Genomic DNA, 25,523 nt, shown 5'->3' with positions numbered 1-25,523 from the left:
ATTTACCTTTCCAACTCCACCCTGGGATACTTAGAACTTGTAGCTTTTCTTCAGTATACGTAGTTATGACTTTACTCTTAACTACGTCAATTGCATTCATAACATGACTGTGCTGCATACTAGCAGCATAACCCTGACCATGTAAGTCACTTCACCACTGTATTCTAGTTTTCTCATCTGAAAAAACAATATGGATAATAATAGCACCTACCTTATAAGGTTCTTGTAAGAATTAACATATTTAGAGTACTAGAACACTGCTCAGCATACATCAAGTATTTAATACTCTTATTCTTATCATCATCATATCTTTATCCCCAGTAAGCACTTTTGGACCTAACACATAAGGCATACTCAGTAAATGCTGAGCTGAGGGTACAGATTATTCTGTCTACTGAGTTGCAGTAGCACTTAAAGAACAGTTGATACAGCCCAGCATTGCATTGAATACTATTGTGTATTACAATCGACTAGTCCATCTGTTGTTTTATGTGTCAAATATCTGAAGAGAACCCTAGAGCTACCTTTCTTATGCCTCACCTTTCCTTCCCCACCAATGAGAGTTCTGTGCCATCATGTCCAGCTCTAACTCTTTGGAGCTAAGAGAGTTTGACAGTCATTCAATCTATCTGTAAAACGAAGAGGTAATAGATGCCTCCTAGGTTTTATGTGACATTGAAATAAAATCATAAATCACGGAGCCTGGCTTGTAGTGGTTGCTCACAGGGTGGTGGCCCTCAGTCTTCTTCCTCACCTATGCCCTCCACTCCATCCCACCCACTTTACAGGACAGACTCCAGAACACTAGTCAAGAGAAGAGACCCAGCAGCACTCCCTAACAGGCCAGAAGGCATCCCTGCCATGTGCTTACCGCAGAAAACCTTCAACATATTCTTCTGGCCCTGCGTGCCCATCCGCACAAGTGACTCCAGTGCTCAACCACTTGGTGGATGATTGCCATCTGCTTCATTTTTTTTTGTTGTTTTCAGTTCAATTTGATTTTGTACCACTTGCATATTTAAGGTAAAGGGCTTAAGCGTGAGTAACATAAGATACAAAGCAACCAACATATGATATAAGCACTGTCCACAGCGAAGATACAGATATCAGAAAAACTGCTGACCTTTGGGGAAAAGGGAGGGGGAGGTACAAATACATAATAAGCAGATAAACATACAAAGTGATAAAGGCCAAGAAGAAAACAGTAATGAGGTGGAGAACAATGTGGTGGGAGAGTTTCTATTACATTCAATAGTTTCACTGAGGAGAAATCATTTGAATACATTAAGGACCTATATATGAATATATTAAAAAAAAAATTCAGGCAGAGCAGACAGTAAAGAGGTCTTGAGGTAGGCATGTGTGTAAATATTCCAGTAAAATCAACTTTTCAGGTGTGGCTGGAACAAAAATAGCAGGAAAGAAAGCTGGAAGTGATGACAATGGAGAAGCAGAAAAGAGGTCACCTTGCTGTGAATTTTAGGTCATGCTATGTCTCAACCTTGTAATTTTAGTGAGATGGGAAGGAAAGGTATCACTCCCCTCTGCACACCATGAAGCAAAAGTGTTAGTCACTCAGTCATGTCTGACTCTTTGTGGCCCCATGGACTGTAGCCCACCAGGCTCCTCTGTCCATGGAATTCTCCAGGCAAAAAATACTACAGTAGGAAGCCAGTCCCTTCTCCAGGGAATCTTCCTGACCCAGGGATTGAATCTGGTTATCCCATACTGCGGGCAAATTCTTTATCATCTGAGCCATCAGGGGACAATATAAAAATATTGTGTATCCCTCAAGCCCAGCTCTAGGAACATAATCACAGTCTGAGAAACCCAGAGACCATCAGGTTCAAATTCTTCATTTTGCATGATGCCCAGAGAAGAGGAGTCCTTCCTCTGGGTCACATAGCTGTGCACCAGAGATGGAATCCAAATCTCATCTACTGGCTAGGATTCACTGAATTTTATTTCATAGCATTTCCTCCTCTCCTTCCACCTTCTCCTGTTATAACTGTTATTAAAAATAATTGTGCACTTACTATGTACCACCCATAAACCTATATGCATTCTATTTATTAGTTCAATTAAATCCATGATATAGGGCCATTTATTATCTCTTTCCCCCAGAAATGGAGTAACAGGTAAGTTTGGCCTTGGAGTACAAAATGAAGCAGGGTAAAAGCTAAAAGAATTCTGCCAATAGAATGCAATGGTCATAGCAAACACCCTTTTGCAACAACACAAGAGATGACTTTACACATGGGCATCACCAAATGGTCAATGTTGAAATCAGATAGATTACATTCTTTGTAGCCAAAGATAGAGAAGCTGTATGCAGTCAACAAAAATAAGATCCTGAGCTCCTCATAGCAAAATTCTGGCTTAAACTAAAGAAATTGGGGAAAATCACTAGGCCAGTCAGGTACGACTTAAACCAAATTCTTTATGAATATACAGCGAAGGTGACAAATTGATTCAAGGGATTAAACCTAGTAAACGGAGTACCTGAAGAACTATGAACAGAGGTCCATAATATTGTACAGGAAGCAGCCAACAAAACCATCCCAAAGAAAAAGAAATGCAAGAAAGCAAAGTGGTTGTCTGAAGAGGCTTTACAAATAGCTGAGCAAAGAAGAGAGGCAAAAAGCAAGGGAGAAAGGAAAGGTAAACCCAACTAAAGACAGAGTTCCAGAGAAGAGCAAGTAGAGACAAGAAGGCCTTCTTCAATGATCAATGCAAAGAAACAGAGAAAAACAGCAGAAAGGTAAGACTAGAGATCTCTTCAAGAAAATTGGAAATGTCAAAGAAATATTCCATCCAAAGACAGGCACAATAAAGAAATGGTAAAGACCTAATAGAAGCAGAAGAGATGGGAAGAATACACAGAAGAATTGTACAAAAAAAAAGATCTTAATGACCTGGATTACCACGATGGTGTGATCACTCACTCAGAGCCAGACATCCTGAAGTGTGAAGTCAACTGGGCCTTAGGAAGCACTACTGCCAATAAAGCTAGCGGAGTGATGGAATTCCAGCAGAGCTATTTCAAATCCTAAAAGATGATGCTCTTAAAGTGTTTCACTCAATATATCAGCAAATTTGGAAAACCTAGCAGTGACCATAAGACTGGAAAAGGCCAATCCTCATCCCAATTCCCAAGAAGGGCAGTACTAAAGAATGTTCAAACCACCAGCCAATAGCACTCATCTCCCATGCTAGTAAGGTTATGCTCAAAATCCTCCAAGCTAGGAGGATTCAGCATTACATGAACCAAAAACTTTCAGATGTTCAAGTTGGGTTTAGAAAAGGCAGAGGAACCAGAGATCAAACTGCCAACACTTGCTAGATCATAGAGAAAGCAAGGCAATTCCAGAAAAACATCTACTTCTGCTTCACTGACTATGCCAAAGTCTTTGTGTGGATCACAACAAACTATGGAAAACTCTTAAAGAGATAGGAATACCAGACCATCTTACCTGTCTCCTGAGAAACCTGTATGTGGGTCAAGAAGCAACAGTTAGAACACTGTATGGAACAACTGACTGATTCAGGATTGAAAAAGAAGTAGGACAAGGCTGTTTAGTGTCACCCTGCTTATTTAACTTATATGCAGAGCACATCATGTGAAATGCCAGGCTGGATGACTTACAAGCTGGAATCAAGATTGCTGGGAGAAATATCTACAACCTCAGATATGCAGATGATACCACTTTAATGGTAGAAAGTGAATTGAAACTAAAGAGCCTCTTGATGAGGATGAAGGAGAACAGTGAAAAATTCAGTTTAAAAAACTCAACTTAAAAAAAACAAAAACTATGATCATGGCACCTGGTCCCATCACTTCTTGACACATAGAAGGGGAAAAGGCAGAAGCAATGGCATATTTCCTCTTCTTGGGCTCTAAAATCACTGAGGACAGTGACTGCAGCCATGAAATTAGAAAACGATTGCATCTTGGCAGGAAAGTTATGACAAACCTAAACAGTGTGTTACAAAGTAAAGACATCACTTTGCTGACATAGGTCCGTACAGTCAAGTCTATGATCCTTCCAATAGTCATGTACGGATATGAGAGCTGGACCATAAAGAAGGCTGAGTGCCAAAGAATTTATGTTTTCAAATTGTGGTGCTGGAGAAGACTCTTGAGAGTCCCTCGGACAGCCAGGAGATCAAACCAGTCAATCCTAAAGGAAATCAACCCTGAATACTCTTTGGAAGGGCTAATGCTGGAAGGCCAAAGCTCCAATACTTTGGCCGCCTAATGTGCACAGCTGACTCATTGGAAAAGACCCTGGTGCTGGGAAAGATTGAGGGCAGGAGGAGAAGAGGGTGTCAGAGGATGAGACGGTTGGGTGGCATCACCGATTCGATGGACATGAACTTGGGCAAACTCTGGGAGATGGTGAGGGACAGGGAAGCCTTGAGTGCTGTAGTCCATGGGGTCACAAAGAGTCAGGCACAACTTGGCGACTGCACAATGACAACCAGAGGTAAGGGGTATGGCTCAGGGAGAATGAGACACAGTAAAATTGTAAAGAGGTCAATGATCAAGATAATTTCACATAGTGAAAGTCCTTCAGAGGCAATAAAAGAGGATGACATGATTGACGTGATCAAGAGTGATCAGCCCGAGGCAGCACCACATCCCTCTCGAAGCTCAGGCACACGCCGTCCAAAGCAATTTCCAATATAAATACCACTGCAATTTCTTTTTAGCAACCAGCATCAGATTATCCCGGACACAAATAACAAGATTTACTCCTTCAATACTGTGTTCTCTGAACAGTGAAAAACAAAAGCCCAGAGATCGGCCTTTTTGTCTCTGTCTCTCAGCACCATTTGACAATTTCCTTTCCAACCATGTGATTATATTTTCCAAAGGCCTTATCAGAGAATCCATTTGAGCAGAGGCTAACATCACCGCTCGATAATGTGTCTGTAATTGGAGGGGATCTCATCTGTATTCCACATGAGCTGGACCTGTGGGCTGAGGTGGATGGAAGAGGAGGTCCTGTGGGCTTGGCTTTGAAGGATAGTCTGTGGGGTCCCGTCCTCCTCTCATCTGTGCTTCTCATTAACTGTGCAGGAGACATGGGTGGGCACACACAGCCCTCTCAGAGACCTATGCGCTCCATCCCCCAAGCCTTCAGCTTTCCCTCGTTTCCACTTAAAGCTCCTGGCATGTCACAGTGACAACAAGAACCGCACCCTCTGCCCCCGGCCCCATGCATGGCACATACAGTTTACATGACATTTTCACGCTGTTTGTTCCTCCTCGGAGAGAAAGACAAAAGGAATTATTCTTGCTATCTTGCTTTTCCTGATGAGAAACCTAGGACTCAAAGAGGTTAAGAAACTTGCCCAAGGACCCACAGCTAGGAAGCAGTAAAGTCAGCAGAGAGTGATCTGACATTTCCAACTTTGAACCTGTAACAGTGAGGATCCTGGTAGGAAACAGTCACCATACTGAGATTTGGTCATTTGAAAAGAGAATCAATTAAAGGGGTTATTTGCAGGACAAGCAGGGAGTAGATAAACCACAAGAGACAGTACCAGAGAGAATGTAAAAACAGAACAGGGTTCAGGAGCTCTTGCCTTTCAAGGCATAAAGGGGCCAGGAACTCAAAAAGGGTCACTTGACAGGGCCTGTGGCTTTCAGTCAAAAGGGGACCCAGTCCACCGTGACCCCACAGAGAAACAGCTAGAAGAGTAGAAAGCCTCGCCTCCCTCCATCTGACTTCCTGCCTATTCTTTCTGCTGATGAAAGTCAAAAAGAAATCGAGATGGCAACAGAGTTCCCAGAGTTCCCAGTCCACAGAGGTCAGTCTGCTAGGAGACAGAGTGGAGCAGAGAAGGGAGAGATGTTTCTGGAGAGGCAGATGGAAGATACCCAGCCCAGACCCCAAGGCTTCTTCCACCATCCCAGGTTGTCTCCCCCTTGAGGGGATACTGGAGCCAACAACAAAGCACAGTCACTTTTGATAGAGGCAACATCTGGGTCAGCCCCCAGGGTGGCCTGTGCTGCAAATATCCGGTCACCTTTTTCACATGATACTTTGCAAGGATGAGATTTAGGGCAAGGCTTGGTCACATATGCTGAAGCTGAAACTCCAATATTTTGGCCACCTGATGCAAAGAGCTGACTCATTGGAAAAGACCCTGATGCTGGAAAAGGTTGAGGGCAGGAGGAGAAGGGGACAGCAGAGGATGAGATGGTTGCATGGCATCACTGACTCAATGGACATGGGTTTGCATGGACTCTGGGAGTTGGTGATGGACAGGGAGGCCTGGCGTTCTGCGGTTCATGGGGTCGCAAAGAGTCGGACATGACTGAGCGACTGAATTGAAGAACTGGTCACATGTGTATGTTGAACAGCTTTTTGATATGCTCAAGGTTGTCACAATGTTCTTCTCCACTGAAGGGAATCCATGTTGCCTCCAAGTGAAGCCTTGAATCCTCCTGAAGATGGTTAGTCCATTGCTGCACCACTCTAACTCCAGAGAGTAAGCAACAACTCCCTCCTCCCACCCAACCCAAGTGGGCCAGGATCCTACCTGTAGTTAAAAATAGCAGAAAAGAAAAGATCTGGGAAGGAGTCAACATCAAGGCAATCAGAAAACCCAAGTATGGAGTGCAAAAAGAACTGTCCTGCCAGAGAGAATGCTGGTGATTGGAGGTCAGGGGAACCGTGACATTTTGAAATCAGTCAACAGAGAAGAAATCCAAATAAGTTGCCAAACTGATCAGGTAAAGGAGCAGGCATCAAACGTCAGGGATAGGGAGGCCAAGAAGATGAGAAATGAGAATATGAGGAGGTAAGAGTAAGAGGGAAGACAGGCCTCAAAAAAGCTGCAATAAGGAACCAGCTCAGACGGGCCTGCATGGAACTTCTTGTGGAAAGGGTAGCTGTGTTTAAAGGACCTGAGAGAGGGCAGCAGCAACAGAGAGAGGCCAAGTTTCCCAAAGTAAAGATGTAACAAGAGCTACCCAGGCTACAGTGTTCATGGGCTCTGGAGACAGAAGCCAGGCCAGCCTCTCAGATGCACTCATATCCTATCCCCAGTTAGAGCATGGCCTTGAAGATTCCTTGATGGCAGGATCATCCATGTATATAAATGATTCCTGGTTAACCAGATACTCCTATTATCTCCTTGTATCTGTCCTCTTGTTCATGCCAGTTCTGCCCAGATGTGGAAGACCATTATCATTATGGAATTGAGCATCAGCAGCATCATGGCAGCATTTATTGCACAATTAACAGCCCTGGTGCTAAACTATTGATACACGGTAGCAACACTGCTGACAGCCTACCCAAGAGCCATTTCCCCATCTCTATCCAAAGTATCTCAGTTTTACTGAGAGCAATGGGCCAGCGCCATGGAAGGAAGGATGGTTGGTCTAAGACAATCACGGTGACCTCTTTCCCCTATGTCACTGTCTCAAGACATTTCTCCCTGGCAAGGATGATGGAGTAGGTGGATAAAAAAGGACTGCATTGGTCCCTGATGACACGTCTGAGCACCAACTCATCTCAGGTACTGCCTCATCTAAACTTTTTGCTTAAATAAACATTATATATCCTTATATGTGTGCTAAGTCACTTTAGTCATGTCTGACTCTTTGTGAGCCTGTGGACTGTAGCCCACCAGGCTCCTCTGTTCATGGGATTCTCCAGACAAGAATACTGGAGTGGGTTTCCATGCCCTCCTCCAGGGGATCTTCCCAACGTATGTCTCTTATGTCTCCTGCATTGGCAGGCTCATTCTTTACCACTAGCACCATCTAGGAAGCCCTGTTATTTGCAACCAGGAATGTCTCATCTGATTCACGTGCACTGGAACACTTAATTCCAGTAATCCAGTGAGGGAGGCATTATATCAACCTTATCTCATGATTGGGACTTAGAGTTGTTACTTGCCAAGTGTCCCACAGGAGGGACAAAGCCAGAGCTGAAATCCAGAGCTAGCCAACTCCAAAAGCTTGTGCTCTTAACCATGAAACAACATTCTCTCTTTGTGTTCACCTGATGCCTGAGCCTGGCCCGCACCAGTTCCACTTCAGCCACACAAAACAAGCTTCAGCATCACGCTCAGAACATCTGACCCTCATCACACACCCACTTTGATCCTGTGACTCCCATCTCAGCATAGGCTAATTGTCATGGTCTCACCTAGCTACACAGATGAGACAGGCCAGGCTGATCGAAGGGCACGGGTGCCTGGCTTCTTGCCCTGTTGCTATGTCACTGCTGCACAAGACAGGTCAGAGCCATGGATTACAGCCCAAAGCATGAAGCTAGAGTGTACAGGTAAATATGGTTCCTCACATTGCCAAGGGACAGAGCTGCCCAGACTAATCTATAGCCCTCATTCTTCTTAAGCATGTTCCTGCTACACGCCAATGGTGCCTCAGGCTTGACTCTGCTGAATGAAAAAGCAAATTAAAGACAAATACATATAGTGCTGTCTTACTATTGAAAACAATATGTTTGCATATGCAAAGAAAAATTCTAGAGAAGAGAAATAAAACTGGTAATAATGACGACTTCTGTGCAAAGGAGTTAGGGACAGGGTGATTGGTATCGCATGGTTTGGAACAGTTTGTATATTTCATTTTTTATAAGCTATCCAGTATTTTATTACATATTATGTCACTTATATGGGGAAGGCTTTTAATAAATTTATTAATTATTCCATTATATAAAACTAACTTATACTGCAAGAATTTTTACCCCAAACTCCACAATTATTGCTTGGAATTGTGTTCTCACATTTCTTCTTGTTATATTTTTCGTTTTTAATTTTGGGTAATATGTGAATCAGGCATAATTTAAGAAAATTAAAGAAAAAATGTATCCATTGAATTTCACAATAAGGCTATACCAAAACAGCCTGGGACTCTCATGGAATCCTGCCCAAAGGGCTTACTGAATGGGCTTGATGGGAGATCCTATCATGAGCTTCGGCTATAGTTTGAAGAAACAGACCCACAGAATTGGATGATGGTGATATGTCCACAGACCAGACAAGTGTACCCAACTGTGTTTTCTCTCCAACAGAGAGGGCACATTCCCCTTAATCCTATCAGTGATCAGTTTATGTTTGTGCCCCATATGTAATTTACCTCTACTCTTCTATGCCTGCCAGAGCTCCTGCAGACATAGGAGACATGTAAATTCAACTTGCAAGTGGGGCACAGCTCACTCTGTGCTGTGAATCAGACCAGGAAATCACCGAAAGTCTTCTACAGATTAACTGCTTTTCTCTAGAAAAGAATAATCCACAGAAGTTCAAAGCAGAAATGCCAGGGTAACTTTATCTTCATCTTTCCCCAGGCCTGATATTTACAAGTCACATTGAAATTTACAACACCTATTATGTGACAGCTCTATGATATACACTGGTGATGCAAGGGTGAGCTCTCGAGAGGGGCCTGCAGCCTGTGAGAAAGACATGCATCAATCAAATGATCAAAAACCACTCTGCAGGGAAACAGTTTATGATGAAATAGTAAAACACAAGAAACTTCTTTCTCTTGTCCTGAAAATTAAAAGTAGAAGTGAACTTGATTTTCAAGAAATGGCATATATGGAGATCCTGAGGCTTCAAAGAATATGGTATTTAAAGAACTAAATGAAGTGCAAGAAGAAATTGAAGAAGGAAACATAGGCCAGACTATGCAAAAAAACAATTTAAGCTATATTAAGGATAGTGACCTTTAGCCTTAAGCTTAGAGGAGGCCATCAAATGAGCTTATGTGGGTGCTCGAGTGGGAAGGGAATATGTGATCTGGTTTGCAGTGTGAAGTCTTTATGTATTGCCCTAATGTCCATGAAACATTGCTGCCTGTGAAAGACTCACAATTCAGTGTGCTCACCTACTTCCTAGGCCTTGTTCTTATTAGCTCCTGCAGGCTCTAGTACATATCTAATTAAATACCAATAAAAGAAGCAATAATGACAAATGCCCTCCTAAATGGGGGTCTGCCACCACCCAATCCTTTATTTCACCACCAGTAGTTTCTAATGAGACCTTGTGATTGCAAAGTCACCTTAAAGAACACAGAGAGTTTATCACCTTGAAATAGTGAGTATCAAAATTTATATCGGAACAGTGTAAAACCACCCACGTAACACTGGAGACTAGCGTAATGCAACTATTTCACATTTGAAGAAATGGCCAAATGGCTCATTTGCGGTCAGTCATGATTTAAGATTAGGTCCTTGGCCATTGCACATCAGTATGGAGATACATGCAAGGCATACAAATCATATAGGGATGATGGTCCATTCAAAGCCCTGACCCCATATCTCTGTGGAATTGAAGTCATGAACCTGTCTATCAACACTGTAGATTCCAGGAAGGAAGGAGAGTCTTTAAATCAAAAAAGCGTTATGTGAAATTATCTACAGAGTCCAAAGGCCAACAGTGGTTGGAATTTACAACAAGGTCAATTTTGGCGCAACAAGGAAGTCGTCCTTGGAGGTAACCAGCCTCCTCGGTCTGAGAAAGTAATACATGGAATTTGGCCTTTGTTGGCTTCAGTTTATAAGGATATCTTATACTTAGTCCATGAGAAGTTAGAAGTGATATCTTGTCACACGGGGGTGTTAAAAAGATGGAGGAAGAGAAGAGGGAAGAAGGTGGAGGGGATTGGTAAAGAATAATCTCCCTGAAAAAGAAATAAGGAAAGACCTCTGGACTCTGGCTTCCATCTGTCAGTGATTAACTATGAGCTCCTGGACAAGTCATTTCTATTCTCAGTACCTCAAAAGTCTTCATCTATAAGATGCAAGAACATCCACCACAGAGTGCTTTTACAAAAAAAGATCAAGGGAATACATAGATCACCTCTTTTTTTAAAAAAAGTCCAAAACCTTAACCTCAACTCAGCAATGACTGAGCAAAAAGTCTAAGTTTTTCGCAGCATGGTGCTGAGTCTCTGAGGCCAAAATGTCAAAGAATTCAAGAAACTGAAATCATAGATTCCTCAGCACCCTCCTTGCTTGTGCTTCAAAGACAGCACCAACCTGGAGAACACTGAGTAACTGAATGAGCTCTGCTGGGGACACACCATGATGGATTACAGCTGTTTACCTCTCCTGGAAATGAAATTCCCTTCTGGGTAATATAGGTATTCTGAGTATCCCAAAGAAGCCCACTGAGAGCTCCAACTCCAAGCCTGTAAGTTCCTATGTGTGAAATTTGATGTCAAGAAAGTGATACCTCAGACCGACAGACTCTAATGACTAAAGATGCAGCAGGACTTTCCTGAGTAAGAGTCAGAGATGGCATCACACAGACCCTTTACGGAGAAGGGAAATTATTTCCACTCTACCTGCCCAGGAAAACCCTCAGGTGAAGGCCCAGACACATTAACCAGCTGGCTTGGGGGCTCTGCAGCTCTTACTGGAGACACACTCATAAGAAGTAAAGAGGGATGAGCTGAGGGGCAAGAGTCAACTGAATTTAAGGGGTGAGAGCAGGGAAAAACATTCTCAAAAACCTTTTCCTTCCAAGCCTCCTCATTCCCACACCCCATCTCCACCATATCCCCTACAAGAAAAGCAGCTGAACAGGTTCAGCTATAAATCTGTTTCCTTGCATCCAGCCACTCTGGCTGCTATTATTTATAACATTAATTTAATTAAAGTTCCCAGAGAGATAGATGAATTTCTTTCCAGTAGTATAGAAAATCAGTTGTTTTCAATGACAACATCAGTACCCCTGCTCTAACTAGAAAACTAATATAGTATTTGGAATTCTTTTTCTTTTTCAATTAAAAAGTCCTCATGGCTCATGCATTTTTTATTCCCCAATGTTCTTTTCCAACAAGTGAAGCATAAAAGAAACAGAGACAACTAATGTATAAATGTACATTTTTTAAAAAATTGGGTTCCATCATAGGTACTGTTCTGGTTTTTTATTTTCACTTGCTGCTTTCCTATTTAAGGAATAACCATACGCATCCATCATCAAGGACAGAGTAGAACTGTAACAATAAAGATGCAAGCTTTGATATTTTCTCCTACAAAAAAAAAAACATTATTTCTCCTGCAGCCTATTTCCCCTCCATTCATCCTGTATAAACCCATGTCCATGCATTAAATCACAACTCAAGATGTGTCTGAAGGCATATAGATGAAGTCACTGTAAGTTGGAAATGAAGTCTTATTTTCCCTTCTATTTTAATACATCTTAGATCCTGTGTATGCAATAATGTACCTTCTTGTTAATCTACTCATGGCCTCAGGTAGCCAACAAACCACCAGATATGTATTTCTTTTTAGCCCTTTCCTTTTGCAATTCTGAAAGCCCAGGAATGAAGGTAGATGGGGAAATGCAGGCCACTCTCTCATCATCCACTTCAGTTAATCCTTTCACCTTCTACTTCTCTGCCATTGAGGCCACTGTTGACCAAAAGCATATTTAAACCCACCAGGCAAGAGAAAAAAGATAAAGATAAAGGCTTTTGAAAAGACAAAATTAGAAATGGGTTTGCTACTGATGTCATTAGAAGATCGGGCAGAGTTAAGCTTGGAATACTTCTAATGAGGTTGGAATTAACAAGCTGCAGAGTACAAAGCGTGAATACAAGTGTGCAGGTCTCAGTCAGAATGAGACATCCAACATGGTCACGTCTGAGCACCTTAACAATTAAGCAGCCACTTTTTACTGTGCTGAAAGTGAAAGTGTTAGTCACTCAGCCATGTCCAACTCTTTATGACCCCATGGACTGTAGCCCAACAGGCTCTTCTGTCCATGGAATTCTCTAGGCAAGAATACTAGAGTGGATTGACATTTCCTTCTCCAGGGAACCTTCCCAACCCAGGGATTGAACCCAGGTCTCCTGCATTCCAGGCAGACTCTTTACCAACCGAACCACCAGGGAAGACCTTCTACTTTGTTGAATAATCTACAATTTGGAATGTATTACATTGGCCACCTAGACCTTTAGATTCATTATCTCCCATTATTTAAGACCCTATGGTTTGGCAGCAACAAAAGCTTTTTTCCCTTCAGTACTCAGAGGATGTGTTATTTTTTAATAGTACAACAATCCATCATCTGCTGGCTACAGTACACTGCTTTATCTTGTAGGTTACCAAGCTACCAGGACCTACACAGCCAGGACAGCCTATTTACCCCCCAAAAGGCTGTCCACTGTCACATGTCTGGATCAGAAGATGTATGAAAGAAAGAAATAGCACAAGGTGAAGAGAATAAGATGTCAACATTCCTTAGATACCCAAAATTGCATATTCAGCATCTACTCTAGCAAGAAGGAAGGCAAGTGAAGGTGAAAAAAAAAAAGATTGGGTATCTAGGGTAAGTAGCCTTTCTTCACCAGCAGCAGGCTGCACTGTCAACACACAAATCAATTCAGATGACTGCAAACCGCCAGCAGCCCTGTGAAGATGACAAGCTCGGTTGCTCTCCAGGGTCCTGAGGGCAAAAAAAAAAAAAATGCACATTCTAACTAAGCATTGTGATGAGATATGCCTGGAAGAGTAGAGGTGGAAGGAGATTCAGAAATCTAGTCCTAGCCCCTCATTTTATATCTAGGGAGCTAAGACCCAGGGACAGTAAACGAATTTCCCAGGGTCATACAAATTTAACACTTTCTGGTAGCTCTAGTTTTTAGTCCAGAATGTTTTTGTGATAAAAAGCCAGATTTTCAAAGTAGAGATGCAAATAGTATCTATTATGTTTAGGAAAGCCAGGAAATTATAAGACAGTGGTTTCCTCATTCAGTAAACTGCACCTGGCTTTACATCTCCTCCTAAAAGCTGTGATCATTTTGGCTCATGGTTTGAGAATGGGGGAACTGAATCTTTGGATCTCCTCTCTCACAGAAGTAAAAAGGAAAGGGGCCATGCCACATTCTCAAAGCCCTGCCAGGATCAAGGAAACATCAGATCACATTGGAGGGGATGTTCTCTTTCCCATTCAGCCTCAGTTATATATGTTTAAAGAGACTCTGCAATTACTTACATTTAAAGGGACTCTTTTGGCATAAAAATCATTCATCATTGTGTTGTACTACCAACCATGGAACTAAAAGACAAACTCTTGGAGTTTTAACTCCAAGGCAGTTTTAACTGCCTAGGATTTGGCAGTTAAAATAATTTCAGGGACCTGATGGACCTCAAAACCTACACTCCACCATGGATTCACATTATGCGCCAGGTCCTCATCCATGAGACATGGATCTTCACACAAAAAAAATCTTCACTTTTTGTATAAGATTTAATTAAATTGCATTGATTTCCATTACGACACTGAAACATCTTTGCTATATGATGGCAAATGTTTATAGTACTTCATGATGCTGTGTGTTCACAGAGTAGCTTGAAATTTTCTAAGCATTTTGCACACACTCTTTTGCTACATTCCTATAACCATTATATGGTAGAAGAGTTACTATTACTCCCATTTTATAGATATAAGCACAGATTCTGACAGAGAGGAAGGATTGAAGATGAGAGGACAGGAGGAATCTTCAAAGAATCTAAGACACAGATTTCCTGATTTCACACTCCATCATTGCACATTAAGTCACATTTTATAAGTGGCAAAACCAAGACAAAGGTCCAGCATTCACTACAGGTTTAGGTTAAACCAGAGAACATGTGCCTGGTCATATAAGAACAGCTCTTTTTTCCCTGTCATCCCCTCTGTCATATTTCCTTCTCTGTCTCTTCCTGCAGGCTGTCTCTCACTGCCAACTTGATCCACAGTCTTTTATCACTGCCACTATGACTGGCTTTGTCACGCTCACAAGATGAATCTCATTCCAAATCGGATTCTCATGTAACTTATACAGAATCAAATCACAGTGGCAAAACTGTAAAGCTGCAGAGAGTGTCATACATTTTTACCTGGGATGGTAAGAAATTGAGAAGCTACTCCATGTCACCAGGAGCTCTTCCTTCTGTGGTCTCCCAGACCTGATGGTCTCTACTAGGAAACCAGCAATCCATCAGGTACTGCCTTACAACATTCCTTGTGCTGTTGCCTTTTACTGTTAATTAAATTACACATGAGTTATATCCTATCTTCTTTCCTTGCTTTTCACTTCTTTCGAGACAGAAGATCGGGTGCTGCTAGGTTAGCTGGACATCAGGCATACACTACAGTCTCAGTTTTAATTTTGATGAGTTGTGTGCACGTGTTCCTGTTTGTGAAGTAAATAATATATCAGTGCAGGAAGCAGGAGATTGAGAATCTTGGCCTAGCTTTTTTGGAAGTGATGGTCTTTGATAGTCATCTCTTAATTTCTCCCTCTTTACTCTAGTGAAAATGTTTGTCAAAAAGTCGTTGTAGTACATTATACATGGCTTTAACTACGTTAAGGAATGTTTGGTTTAACAACATGCTTGTAAATACTTTAGGAGCTCTCTGGAAAGAAGATGCCATATCACCATATTTCACTATGAAAAACCTAGAGATATAAACAGATGCTCATATCATGAAGTTAGTCTGAAATATTTGACAGAAACTTTGAATTACTGACTTGTTCAGTGATTGACAGTAAGTTTATTTTTCTGGGTCTGCGAGTTTTTCAAAATCAGTTGTATGGAAAAGCTGAATGTGCTCTGCTGTGAATCAATACCAAGCTTTAGAGGTAAAATCTAAATATGTTTACTGTTTAGACTACAATCACTGAGTTAACTCTGTCAGAGTGACAACCGGGATGCCAGTGTGTGTGTGTATATGCAGGCACTATGTCTACCCACACAAGCTTGAACAAATGAGGTGCAAGTTCATAATTCCATTTCAATGGGACTGGATGAGAGAGAAATTGTTCCAGCAGTGAGGAAAGAGGAGGCGGGATTGGAGCAGGGAGACCTGTGTATTGCAGAAAGTTCCTGCTGAAGCCTGGATGCATGTACCATTTGAATGGAAAACACTTTTGAGTCCATTCCTCCACTGTCATTTCAAGACCAAGATGCTGGGAGTGACTATTTTTAGTTTTCTCTCTGCTTAGCTGCTATCATTAGTGTTTAAACAGCCTGCTCACCAGCTTCCATGAGAGTCTATGATTCTTCTAATATCCAAGGATCAGGGCCAGTCACTGTGGGGGACCCTGGTGGCTTCAGAATTCAAAAGGACTGAATGAATAAGCCAAGGACTTCCTGATGGCAAGAACTCCTATTTCTTTGTATCCCCACAGCCCGGCAGAGACAGTGTGTCCAGTACTTTAATTGAATAGATTGACTGAAAATTAGAAGTTACCAAATAAAGAGAAGGAAAGAAAATCCCTTTTGTGGTAAAAGAACCCTTACCCACTGGATCCCAGATGTCAGGGGATTGTGGGCTTTGAGTGACTGGAAGAGGCTGCAAGTTGAGCTGAGAATGGAGCAGGGTAATCGGAGGAATGTTAGTTCAGGCTTCCTTCTCAGCTTTGTTAGCAACTCTTAATACAAAGGAAGCAAAAGAAAAACCTAAGGCAGTGGAGATAATCAAGCTGGCCACCCAACTGAGTGGTTCTTTCAATGTTTCTAGCTTGAAGTAATCTGCTACCCACACTTGGGAGTTTCCAAGTAGGCCCAGCTGAACAGCTGAAGCAGGAAGAAAAGTGTGTCTCAGTAACAGGCAGAAAATGTTAGATTACCAACTGAAATAGCAATCACTTTTCTTGTGACAATTTGTGTAATTAGGTCTGAAAAGGTTCTGTTTCTCACTTCTAAGAAAAGGAGAAATTTCTGCCACATTCCAGTTCCTCAGAACAATGGAACTGCCTAGAAATCTTCTCGCTCTGATTTCAAGTATTTTTAGGGCTTTCTGACATTTTTATATCTTCTCTCTCCTGGGAAGACTTCCTGGTATGGTTATGACTTTATCTTGGAAAAGACATGAATTTTAGAGGCAGAGAGGAGAGGTAGGTAGGCAGGCAAAGGTTGGGGAGTTAGATCCTGGTTCAGAGTTTTAGCTCCATGGTTATGTTATGTAATTGGAACTGAGTTACTTACCATCTTGGAACCTTTCTACTTCCAAATCTGCAAAATTGGTCTAATGAAATGGCTTCCACACCATATGGCTGCCCCAAGGACTGTTACATCTATTTCACCTAGCACATTACTTGGCCTATGGTAGATGCCCAGTAGACAGAAGTCCCTTTCCTTGTGCCAAACCAATGGGTTGTGTAAGATTCCACATCTTGCCCATCAACCCCAAAGATCAGCAATGTAAGACACATGAGAGGAAAATACTAGAAGTAAAGAACAAACTTCTCACACTGAGTCTGGCTCTTTTCTTCCATCATGTTCTAAGTCCAGTGTCAACAGTCCCTCATGTTGAGCTGAAGAGCCTAGTGGTTAGAGCAGACACACAGAAGTCAGACTCAGGTCCAAATCCTAGAGCTGCCTCTTAGCAGCAGAGGGTTACAAAAGTAGAATGTAACCTCAGTTCCATCACTTTTAGATGAGAAAAATAGCCAGAGTGATAAATCAATCTATGTAAAGTACTTAGCATGGTCACTGGCACAGTCAGCACCCAAAAATGTTATCTATTGCTTCACCATTTATCTTCTACCCAGCACAGCTCCAGCAGGTGACAGGTGGAGAAAAATAAGGAAGCATAACGTTAAGGGCAAAAGGAATCAAAAAGGAAGAATCTCACAGCGGTATGAAATGCATAGCTTAGAAAATAAAAATCAGCCTTTCCGAAATTCACTCTCTGTAAGGGTGGCCTAGATAAGACATAGTACACCAGCATCTTGATCAATAGCCCAGAGCTTCTGCCATTTGAAAAATCAGCCAGTGCTGGCTAGGAAGAAACTTTCGAAGAAGAAAAGTTTGTTCCACATACTAGACACTATCCTCACCTTAAACTTTTCCTCCTCCTCATTGGGGCTGTGCTTTTCAGGTACTTGCATTTCCAGGGTCCCTCACTTCTTTATTGCAGCCCAGGCCATCTTCCAGTTTCTGCTCCCTCTTTCCTTTTTTTTTTTCTCAAGGGAAAACACAAATGCAGTTCCCCACTACCACAAATTATACAGTCGAGTTTCCCACATTTGGGGAAATCGCAAGTACTCCCTCTATTCAAACCAGTGATTTTCAAATCCCAGCCCATGCACCAAGCCTAACCTGCTTGCATAAGAACTACCCAGAGAGTTTATGAAGAATATAGTTCCACACTCAGGGAATCTGATTCACCAGGTCAGAGATGGCCCCTGGTTACCCATAATTCTTAAGTGTAGTCAGGCTTTATAACTGTTTCTAGACTTTTCCTACACCAAAATCAAAACTGACCTATCCCCTGGCCCAGTCATTCCCAGCTTCTCTTTCCCTAACTTATCTAAAAACCTCATTTGTCCTGGGTCCATGAATCATTAACTGGCACCATCTTTATGTTTTCCCTCCAAGATCTTAAATAAAGGAAAATAAGTTATGCTATGAATGAAAGTATAAAAAACACCAGAGAAGGGGACTAGTATTTAGAAGCTCCTCAAATCCATTCTGTATAAATGCGGCTGACCCTAAAGCACACTGTGGGTTCCAGCTCTCCTGTTCTCTCCCTACTTTTATGGCAGAGAGGCCAGAATATATGACAAATGAAAGTCTGGAGACACAGGGTCACAACAGATGTGCAGAATAAATAATAACAACAGTAACACCCACCACCACCACGTACTGGGGGCCAAAGGCCAAGCACCACCCAAAGCACTTTTTGCAAATTATCTTATTTAACATTCCCATCTGTGACTATGTGTAACAGAACATATAGTATTAACAGTCCCAGTTTACAAATTACACTGAGATGCAAAGGAATTAATGTGTCCAAATTCACACAGCTAACAAGTGTCTGAGGATGGCAGAGGAGACAGTTTCATAGGGACCAGAGCATTTTCGAAGGGAGGCAAACTTCAATTAGCACAGACTATCCTCCCTCTCTTTCCTCTTCTCTAGTGAAAGTGAAGTCGCTCAGTCGTGTCCGACTCTTTGCGATCCCATGGACTGTAGCCCATGAGGCTCCTCCACCCATGGAATTTTCCAGGCAAGAGTACTGGAGTGGGTTGCCATTTCCTTCTCCAGAGGATCTTCCCCACCCAGGGATCGAACCCGGGTCTCCCGCATTGCGAGTAGATGCTTTTACCATCTGAGCCACGAGGGAAGCTCCCTCTTCTCTAGAGAGAAGACTATTGGGAAATAAAAGATAAAACTTACACAAAGAGGAAGCAAATAATTGCAGAGCAAGAAAACACAGTGTCTCCAGGATGTTTCAGCTGGGAAGTACTAAACTAGGGCTTCAACGTTTCTTTCTTGCCTCTGGTATAGAAGGACACACAGGACTCTTCTTGTCTCCCATCTGAGTCAAGTATGGGTGGTGGGTAGAGGGAAACAGAAATGCTACCTGAAAGGCCACTGTAGTTCTAGAGAATTGAAAGAGCCAGTGAGTTCTTGAAGGTGGAAATGGAACTAGTGGCTGAGAGCTGGCTTCATCCAAGCTGCCCAGCCCAAGGTAAAAAGGAGCTACTTGTTTCTATGGAAATGTCATCCAGGCACACATCACCTCTGGTTGAAGCCACAGTTCTCTAGAAAATCCAGAAAGCACTTTAAATAGACACACCAAGCTAGACCAAGACTCATTTCAAGATGGTGGAACTTCCCTTAAACCCGACACTAGTTTCCGTTCTCTGCCTTTCCAGGTCCTCTCCTGAGAGAGACTGCAGAGCTGGACTAGCAAGCACACTGAAGTATCCCCTCATCAGAAATGCAGTCTGGAGCTTCTTTCTATTGGGTGCCAGAATGGAGGCTGTCCTCAACACGCCTGTACTTTTTCCACAGCCTAAAAGAACAAGTCCCGTGGCCAAACAATCATTTAACTTTGGCAGTAGTATTAATGAAGACCAACCATTCGTGGCTACTTTACATCAAAAAAGATTCTCTATGATAGGACTCAGATCACTATTCATAGACTTTCAGTGGGTTCTGGAGAAATGAAAACATCCCCCTTCACCACCATCATCCAGCTGTCCAGCCACATGTGAACCAATAGAGACCAATAGTGTCCTTTGTTCAGTTGGCAGTAAACCTCCCTCTAGGGACAGACATGGAGGAAGATATCTCCTTCCCACCACAACCCACAGCATCCAATGAAACTCTCCCTTCCCCCTCTCGCTCCCCCCACCCCCATCTTCAAAGTAGCCCTGCCACCCTCTGATAAACCAGAAGGCTCAACCCTCTGCAGAGATAAATGGCATCAATTCCAAAAGATTCCAAGAATAGCCCTTTTAAGAAATTTCCATTTGGAAAAAATATTTAAGCAAAGCTGTGCTTGATGAAGTGAAATAGAATTAGCCGCTCCAGTAGCACCGGCTTCTCAGATTCATTTGAAGGTAGACCAGCTCATTTGCTTCCAAGTGGAACGGACTCAACAACAATACATCACAGTTAACTGTAATCACAGCTCCATGGAATTCCAGCCGGTACCTCGAGTACACCGAGGTGTACTTAATATTCCCCCATCTGTAATCAACCTTCCGGACATTTCTTCCTAATCGCTGCATATGGTTTCATTTTAATGAACTGTTTTCTTAGCATATTACAGTTGGTCATTCCAGCACACCTAATGGCCCATTCAGTATGTTAAATGACTCCTAGGGTCCCTTGGTTTTTGTTTCCCAGCAAGGCTTGGAGGGAATTGTTTTTTTTTTTCCTTCCCCGTTGCTCGATTTCAAGGGCACAATCACAGAAGATCAAACGCAAAGACATACCTGTTGCAGTCGATGTGGAGCAGGAGGTGGGAGGCGCTGACTGACAGTGCAACCTTGTGCCACTGCCCATCAGCCATGCGGTACGGAAGTGCCTCTGTCCGCGGCTTCCCATTGTGTATGTAGCGATAGCGAATCTCATCCCTCAGACCACTGCTCTCCAGTTCAAAATAGCTGTATGTAAAGAACAAAAATGTGTTTTGTTTTACTTCTGGTTATCACAGCCGTCATCAATCCTCGTGACTTCCTACCAGGATTCCCAGAATCTAAACTTAACTCAACATGACGCAAAGAAACACAACCCACAATTAATTGTACAGTATGGAACCCAATTCACCTCCCATCCAAGAGTCCTCATAGTGACAGCCTGAAGGCCTGATACGGTGACTGACAGATGCACTGTGAGTGACAGGTGACAAGCTAATTGGCAAAGCTCAGTGCAGTGTCACTTAAATATAATTCAGGTCCCCTTTCAATTGTCTACGAAAGGCCATCGACATGGAATGGGTTTATTGATGTTTATTTTTATTACTGCCACTTCTACTTTTTCAAGAATTAAAGGAGAATGCAAGTCACGTGAACTATCAGGGATGGAAACAAACTGTCACAGAAGCGATGAATAAGGTTTTTTTTGTTGTTGCTGTTGTTTTTACTTCCCCCTGGACAAGACACTATAAGTGAACAATTCCTACATAACCAATAAGGAAGGAACGTTTGAAGCTACTCGCATTATGTCTTAATATTTCCAAATGTCATGGAATGAAACATATGATTGACCTTTTCTTTTTGCAGATTGTTACCTTTTTTTTCCAGATCCGTGAAAAACTCAGCACCTCCTCTACAGCCGGCACACTGGCCATAAAAGGCAGCAGGCAACTTCGGGACACTCCTCAGTCACACACCAGGGCTGGTACTTTCATGGGGGCAGAACTATGTAGTTTCCTATGTGGCCCTTCTGAAATGTGTCACCGTGACCATCATCACCACAGGGTCCAATCTCACTGCCAGGCACTGCACTGGGCCTCTGACATATACTGTCTAATCCATCACTCACAAAAACCTGGAAGACTGATACGATACCTTCTGACTATCTTTTAAAAAAACACTGAGATTCTGGAATTAAGTAACATACCCAAGCCAGATTTTAAACTCAGAGTTAGATGTGACAATCCATGTACTATCCATGTACCAGTTAGGCCTCATCTCAGAGGCATAGAGACAAAGTAGTAAAGACGGCCTCAATTAGCACTGTCTCCTAGCAGCTTATTCACACAGGCAATTCAAGAACTACTCGCCTAAATAGGTAACCATGTTCAATCCCAAGATGTGGAAGGACCTACTACTTCTGCTCTAATCCACTGAGTTGGCCTGATCCCACTAACCCAAGCATATTCAATCCAGAACATAAAGTGCATCCTGCATGAGCACTGAGATGAATATATCATGAATCTCAGCTTCTATTATCCATGACTTCCAAATCTCACATCACATATGAAAACAAATGCACATTCCTTGCTCATCTTTCACAGAGATCTTCCCGAGATCACACTGCAGGAAAAGTGAAGTCAAGACCAGCCTCTGACCCACCTCGTGTGGACTATACTAAGAATTAGGCTCAAGATCATAAATAGAACATGTTACTTAGACTATTGCAGCCATCTCCTGGGCCCAGGTACATACTTACTAGTAATAATATAATATATATTTTTTAAGACTGTTAAGGAGGAAATCCCTTAACATACAAGACATTCATTTTAAGAGAATTCTCCAGTTTTTTTCTAAGCACCCAGAATACTGGAAGAATCAAACAATCAGAGGACTTAAAAGGTCAGGAAAATCTTTGAGATTATCAGGTCATTCATTAATTTACTCAGTATGTCAGTGCTGAACACATATTGAGAAGCTAAGATAGGATTTAAAATACAGATCCTGTTCTAAGATTTCCCATTTAGAGAATAGTGGGAAAAGAAATCAAATGTATGCCCCTCCCCTCAAAATAGCTAGAAATTGGTGAATGGGAAACAAAGGAAAGTTGAAGCTATCATTTCATGATTAAATATGGCATTCTAGAAATGGGCTTTCATAAATATCTCATTTAATTTCTTCAAGCTAAGTACTATTATCACTATTTTACAGATGAGTTCACAGATGATCAGAGATATTAAATACCTTGTCTGAGACCACACAGCTCCTGTATGGAAAAGCAGCATAACTTGGTATTTAAGACCTTACCAAGATTAACACATAATAAGAACTCTTTCAATCACTTTATTTTGACCAACAAGCTACTCCTGGGGGAAGGAACATGACCTTGAAAGGACCTCAATCAATGACAATCAAAAATATTCAAGATAACTTGAAACATAATAAACAAAGAAAAAAGGAGGCATATATATATATATATATATTTAACCAGATTTAATCATCATTGCCTCATTGAGCAAATGCTCAGTGTATTATAAACATATCTTTTAAAGATCATTTTGCAATGAATTGGACTAAGTGGGTACCTTGGGGTAATCACAAACATACAGTTAAAACAAATGTGCCCTAATATTACACAAATAGTTATTTGTGTCTTGGGATATATGACAGCAACATGCGTATATACAAAAACTGCTATATCTCCAGCAATCCGGATGAAAGTCAAGATGCTATGTTTAAAAAAAAAAAAATTGTTAGGGTTGAAAACCATTTACACATGACAGTAATTCCCCAGCATTTCAAGCCTGCAGACAGGGCCAAATCTTGTGGCCTAAGAATGCTCTTATGCAATTAAAAAGGAAAAAAAAAAAGTTATTAATAGATAACGGCAAAAGTGGTCCTAGAGATGACAAAGAAATCAGATAACTAAGTGATACCTGGCTAAAACTGTTTCATGAGTACTGAGAAGAGAAAAAGGCAGTACTTGCAGGCAGTAATCCTCTGCTAATACTGATGTAAGGCTTGGTCCTGAAAGCAACATGGAGGAGGCAGTCATTTGGCCTGAGAGCACTTGACATTTGCCTAAAGGGCAGACTGTAGATTTGTAGTACAGCCTGCTTCTCTGGTGGTTCAGAGATGATAAAGAATCTGCCTGCAGTGTGGGAGACCCGGGTTCGATCCTGGGTTGGGAAGATCCCCTGGAGAACGGAATGGCTACCCACTCCAGTAATCTTGCCTGGAGAATCCCATGGACAGAGGAGCCTGGTGGGTTACAGTGCATGGGGTTGCAAAGAGTTAGACACAACTAAGCGACTTACACACACACTTGTTACTCAAGTATGGTCCACTGACCAGCAGCATCATCATCTATGGAAATTCAGATTATAGGACCCCAACCAAGACACACTTGAATCAGAATCTGCACTTTAGTAAGACCCACAGATGATTCACGCACAGACTGAAAGTTAAGCAGCACTGTGGTTAAGTACACCAGGTGTTGCTTTATGCCCCAGCCAACTCATCATGGTCAAGAAGCCGAAGTTTGATGCTGTGAGCAAGCGGGTAAGAGCCATGTGGTGCTTTCAGGGGAAGAGAGGACACTGAAAGCAATAGTGAGCCAGTGTTCAGGGAGCTCTCACCCCTACCAGTCCTCTATCTTCAGCCCTCAAGTGCTTTAGCGTCTTCCTGGGAGTCTGTGGGAATGAGCAGCTGTATAACTGATAAAGTCACCAGTCAGATTTCATGAGCAGCATTTCTCCCCTTAGCCTGGCATCTCAGCCAAGTGTGCTGCTCCAGTGAACTGTCCTGACTCCAGAAAAGCTTGTTCATCCTTCATATATTTGAAAACAGCAATAATATTTACTACAAAGCTTTCTGTTTTAAACCAAGCATTTCCAGCTCAATCTTTTATACTCTTGCCTCCCATCCAAAATAAGAGGCCTTCCTGGTCAAGGATGGGGTCTCACTGTTCTTAACCAGATTCTTCCCCAACTTGGTCAGCATGCTTCAGGTATGGTAAAATGGATCAGTTTCCCCCATAAATATAGCATGCAGGAATAAAAACATCTCCTTTGCACTGCACACAACTCTGAGTGCATCCTAACGCTGACACTGACTTACAGATATCTAACACAGCAAGTCCTTTGACTCAAAATTATTTTGAATCAATTATTTTGACTCAAAATAACTATGAGGGTGAATCTTCCCTACCCTGTATTTACATAGCTCAATTTTCTTCAACCCAAGTCCTTGCTTAAATGTTACGCAGACCCTAGCCATAAACAGTGTAAATAATTCTCCAAAGCCTACCCTTGAGGGTTAGCAACAATCAATTACTATGAACTGAATACAAATCTCACAAAAATACCTCATCCCCATGTTATATTCATAAATAAAAGTCAGGAACAGTAATTCCAAATAACATAGACAGATAAAGATCAACCAATTATTTTCATTAAAATATTTGTCATTTTCCCAGTAATTTATGCCAAGGAATCCATTTCTTCAGAATATTAGGCAGACCAACAGTATAACTACATAGACTCAAAATGTTGAAGTGGTTATTGCTGGATGAATGTGCTTCTTCCATACACTAGGATGAAAACAGCAGGGTTAATTTTTAAATGGTTCCAGTACTAAATCAATAGTAAAGACAAAAAGCTTTCAAGAAAAAGTCTTTTTTCCAGCAGCTCCACAAAGATATATAATGACTGTTTGGAGAAATTACTCACAGCCCAAAGTGCTCCAAAGTGAGTGCAGTACCAGCTTCCACTCTGTGGCCTGTATGTGCCCCGAAACCAACAACTGCCTCCCAGAAGTCTGAGTGGGGAGGTCAAGGCAAAATGGATGTGAGAAACAAGGCCACTCCTACCCAATGTGTATC

The 25,523-nt window shown here is 42.0% G+C and overlaps 1 protein-coding gene across 3 annotated transcripts in view; it reads right to left on the bottom strand.

Annotated features, from left to right (window-relative positions):
• Positions 1 to 25,523, bottom strand: part of NELL1 (neural EGFL like 1) — a 987,615-nt gene that overhangs the window by 797,266 nt on the left and 164,826 nt on the right. For all 3 annotated transcript variants that reach the window (XM_081533742.1, XM_081533741.1, XM_081533740.1), the window contains exon 4: positions 20,720 to 20,890. In XM_081533742.1, the coding sequence (XP_081389868.1) occupies positions 20,720 to 20,890 (171 nt within the window). The remainder of the gene's footprint in view (positions 1 to 20,719; positions 20,891 to 25,523) is intronic.

Source organism: Giraffa tippelskirchi, chromosome 10, assembly GCF_054371585.1.
Source record: "Giraffa tippelskirchi isolate mGirTip1 chromosome 10, T2T-mGirTip1v1.2.pri, whole genome shotgun sequence".
Taxonomy (NCBI): Eukaryota; Metazoa; Chordata; class Mammalia; order Artiodactyla; family Giraffidae; genus Giraffa; species Giraffa tippelskirchi.
Note: the sequence above shows the minus strand (reverse complement) of the source record. Positions and strands in the feature narration are given on the sequence as shown.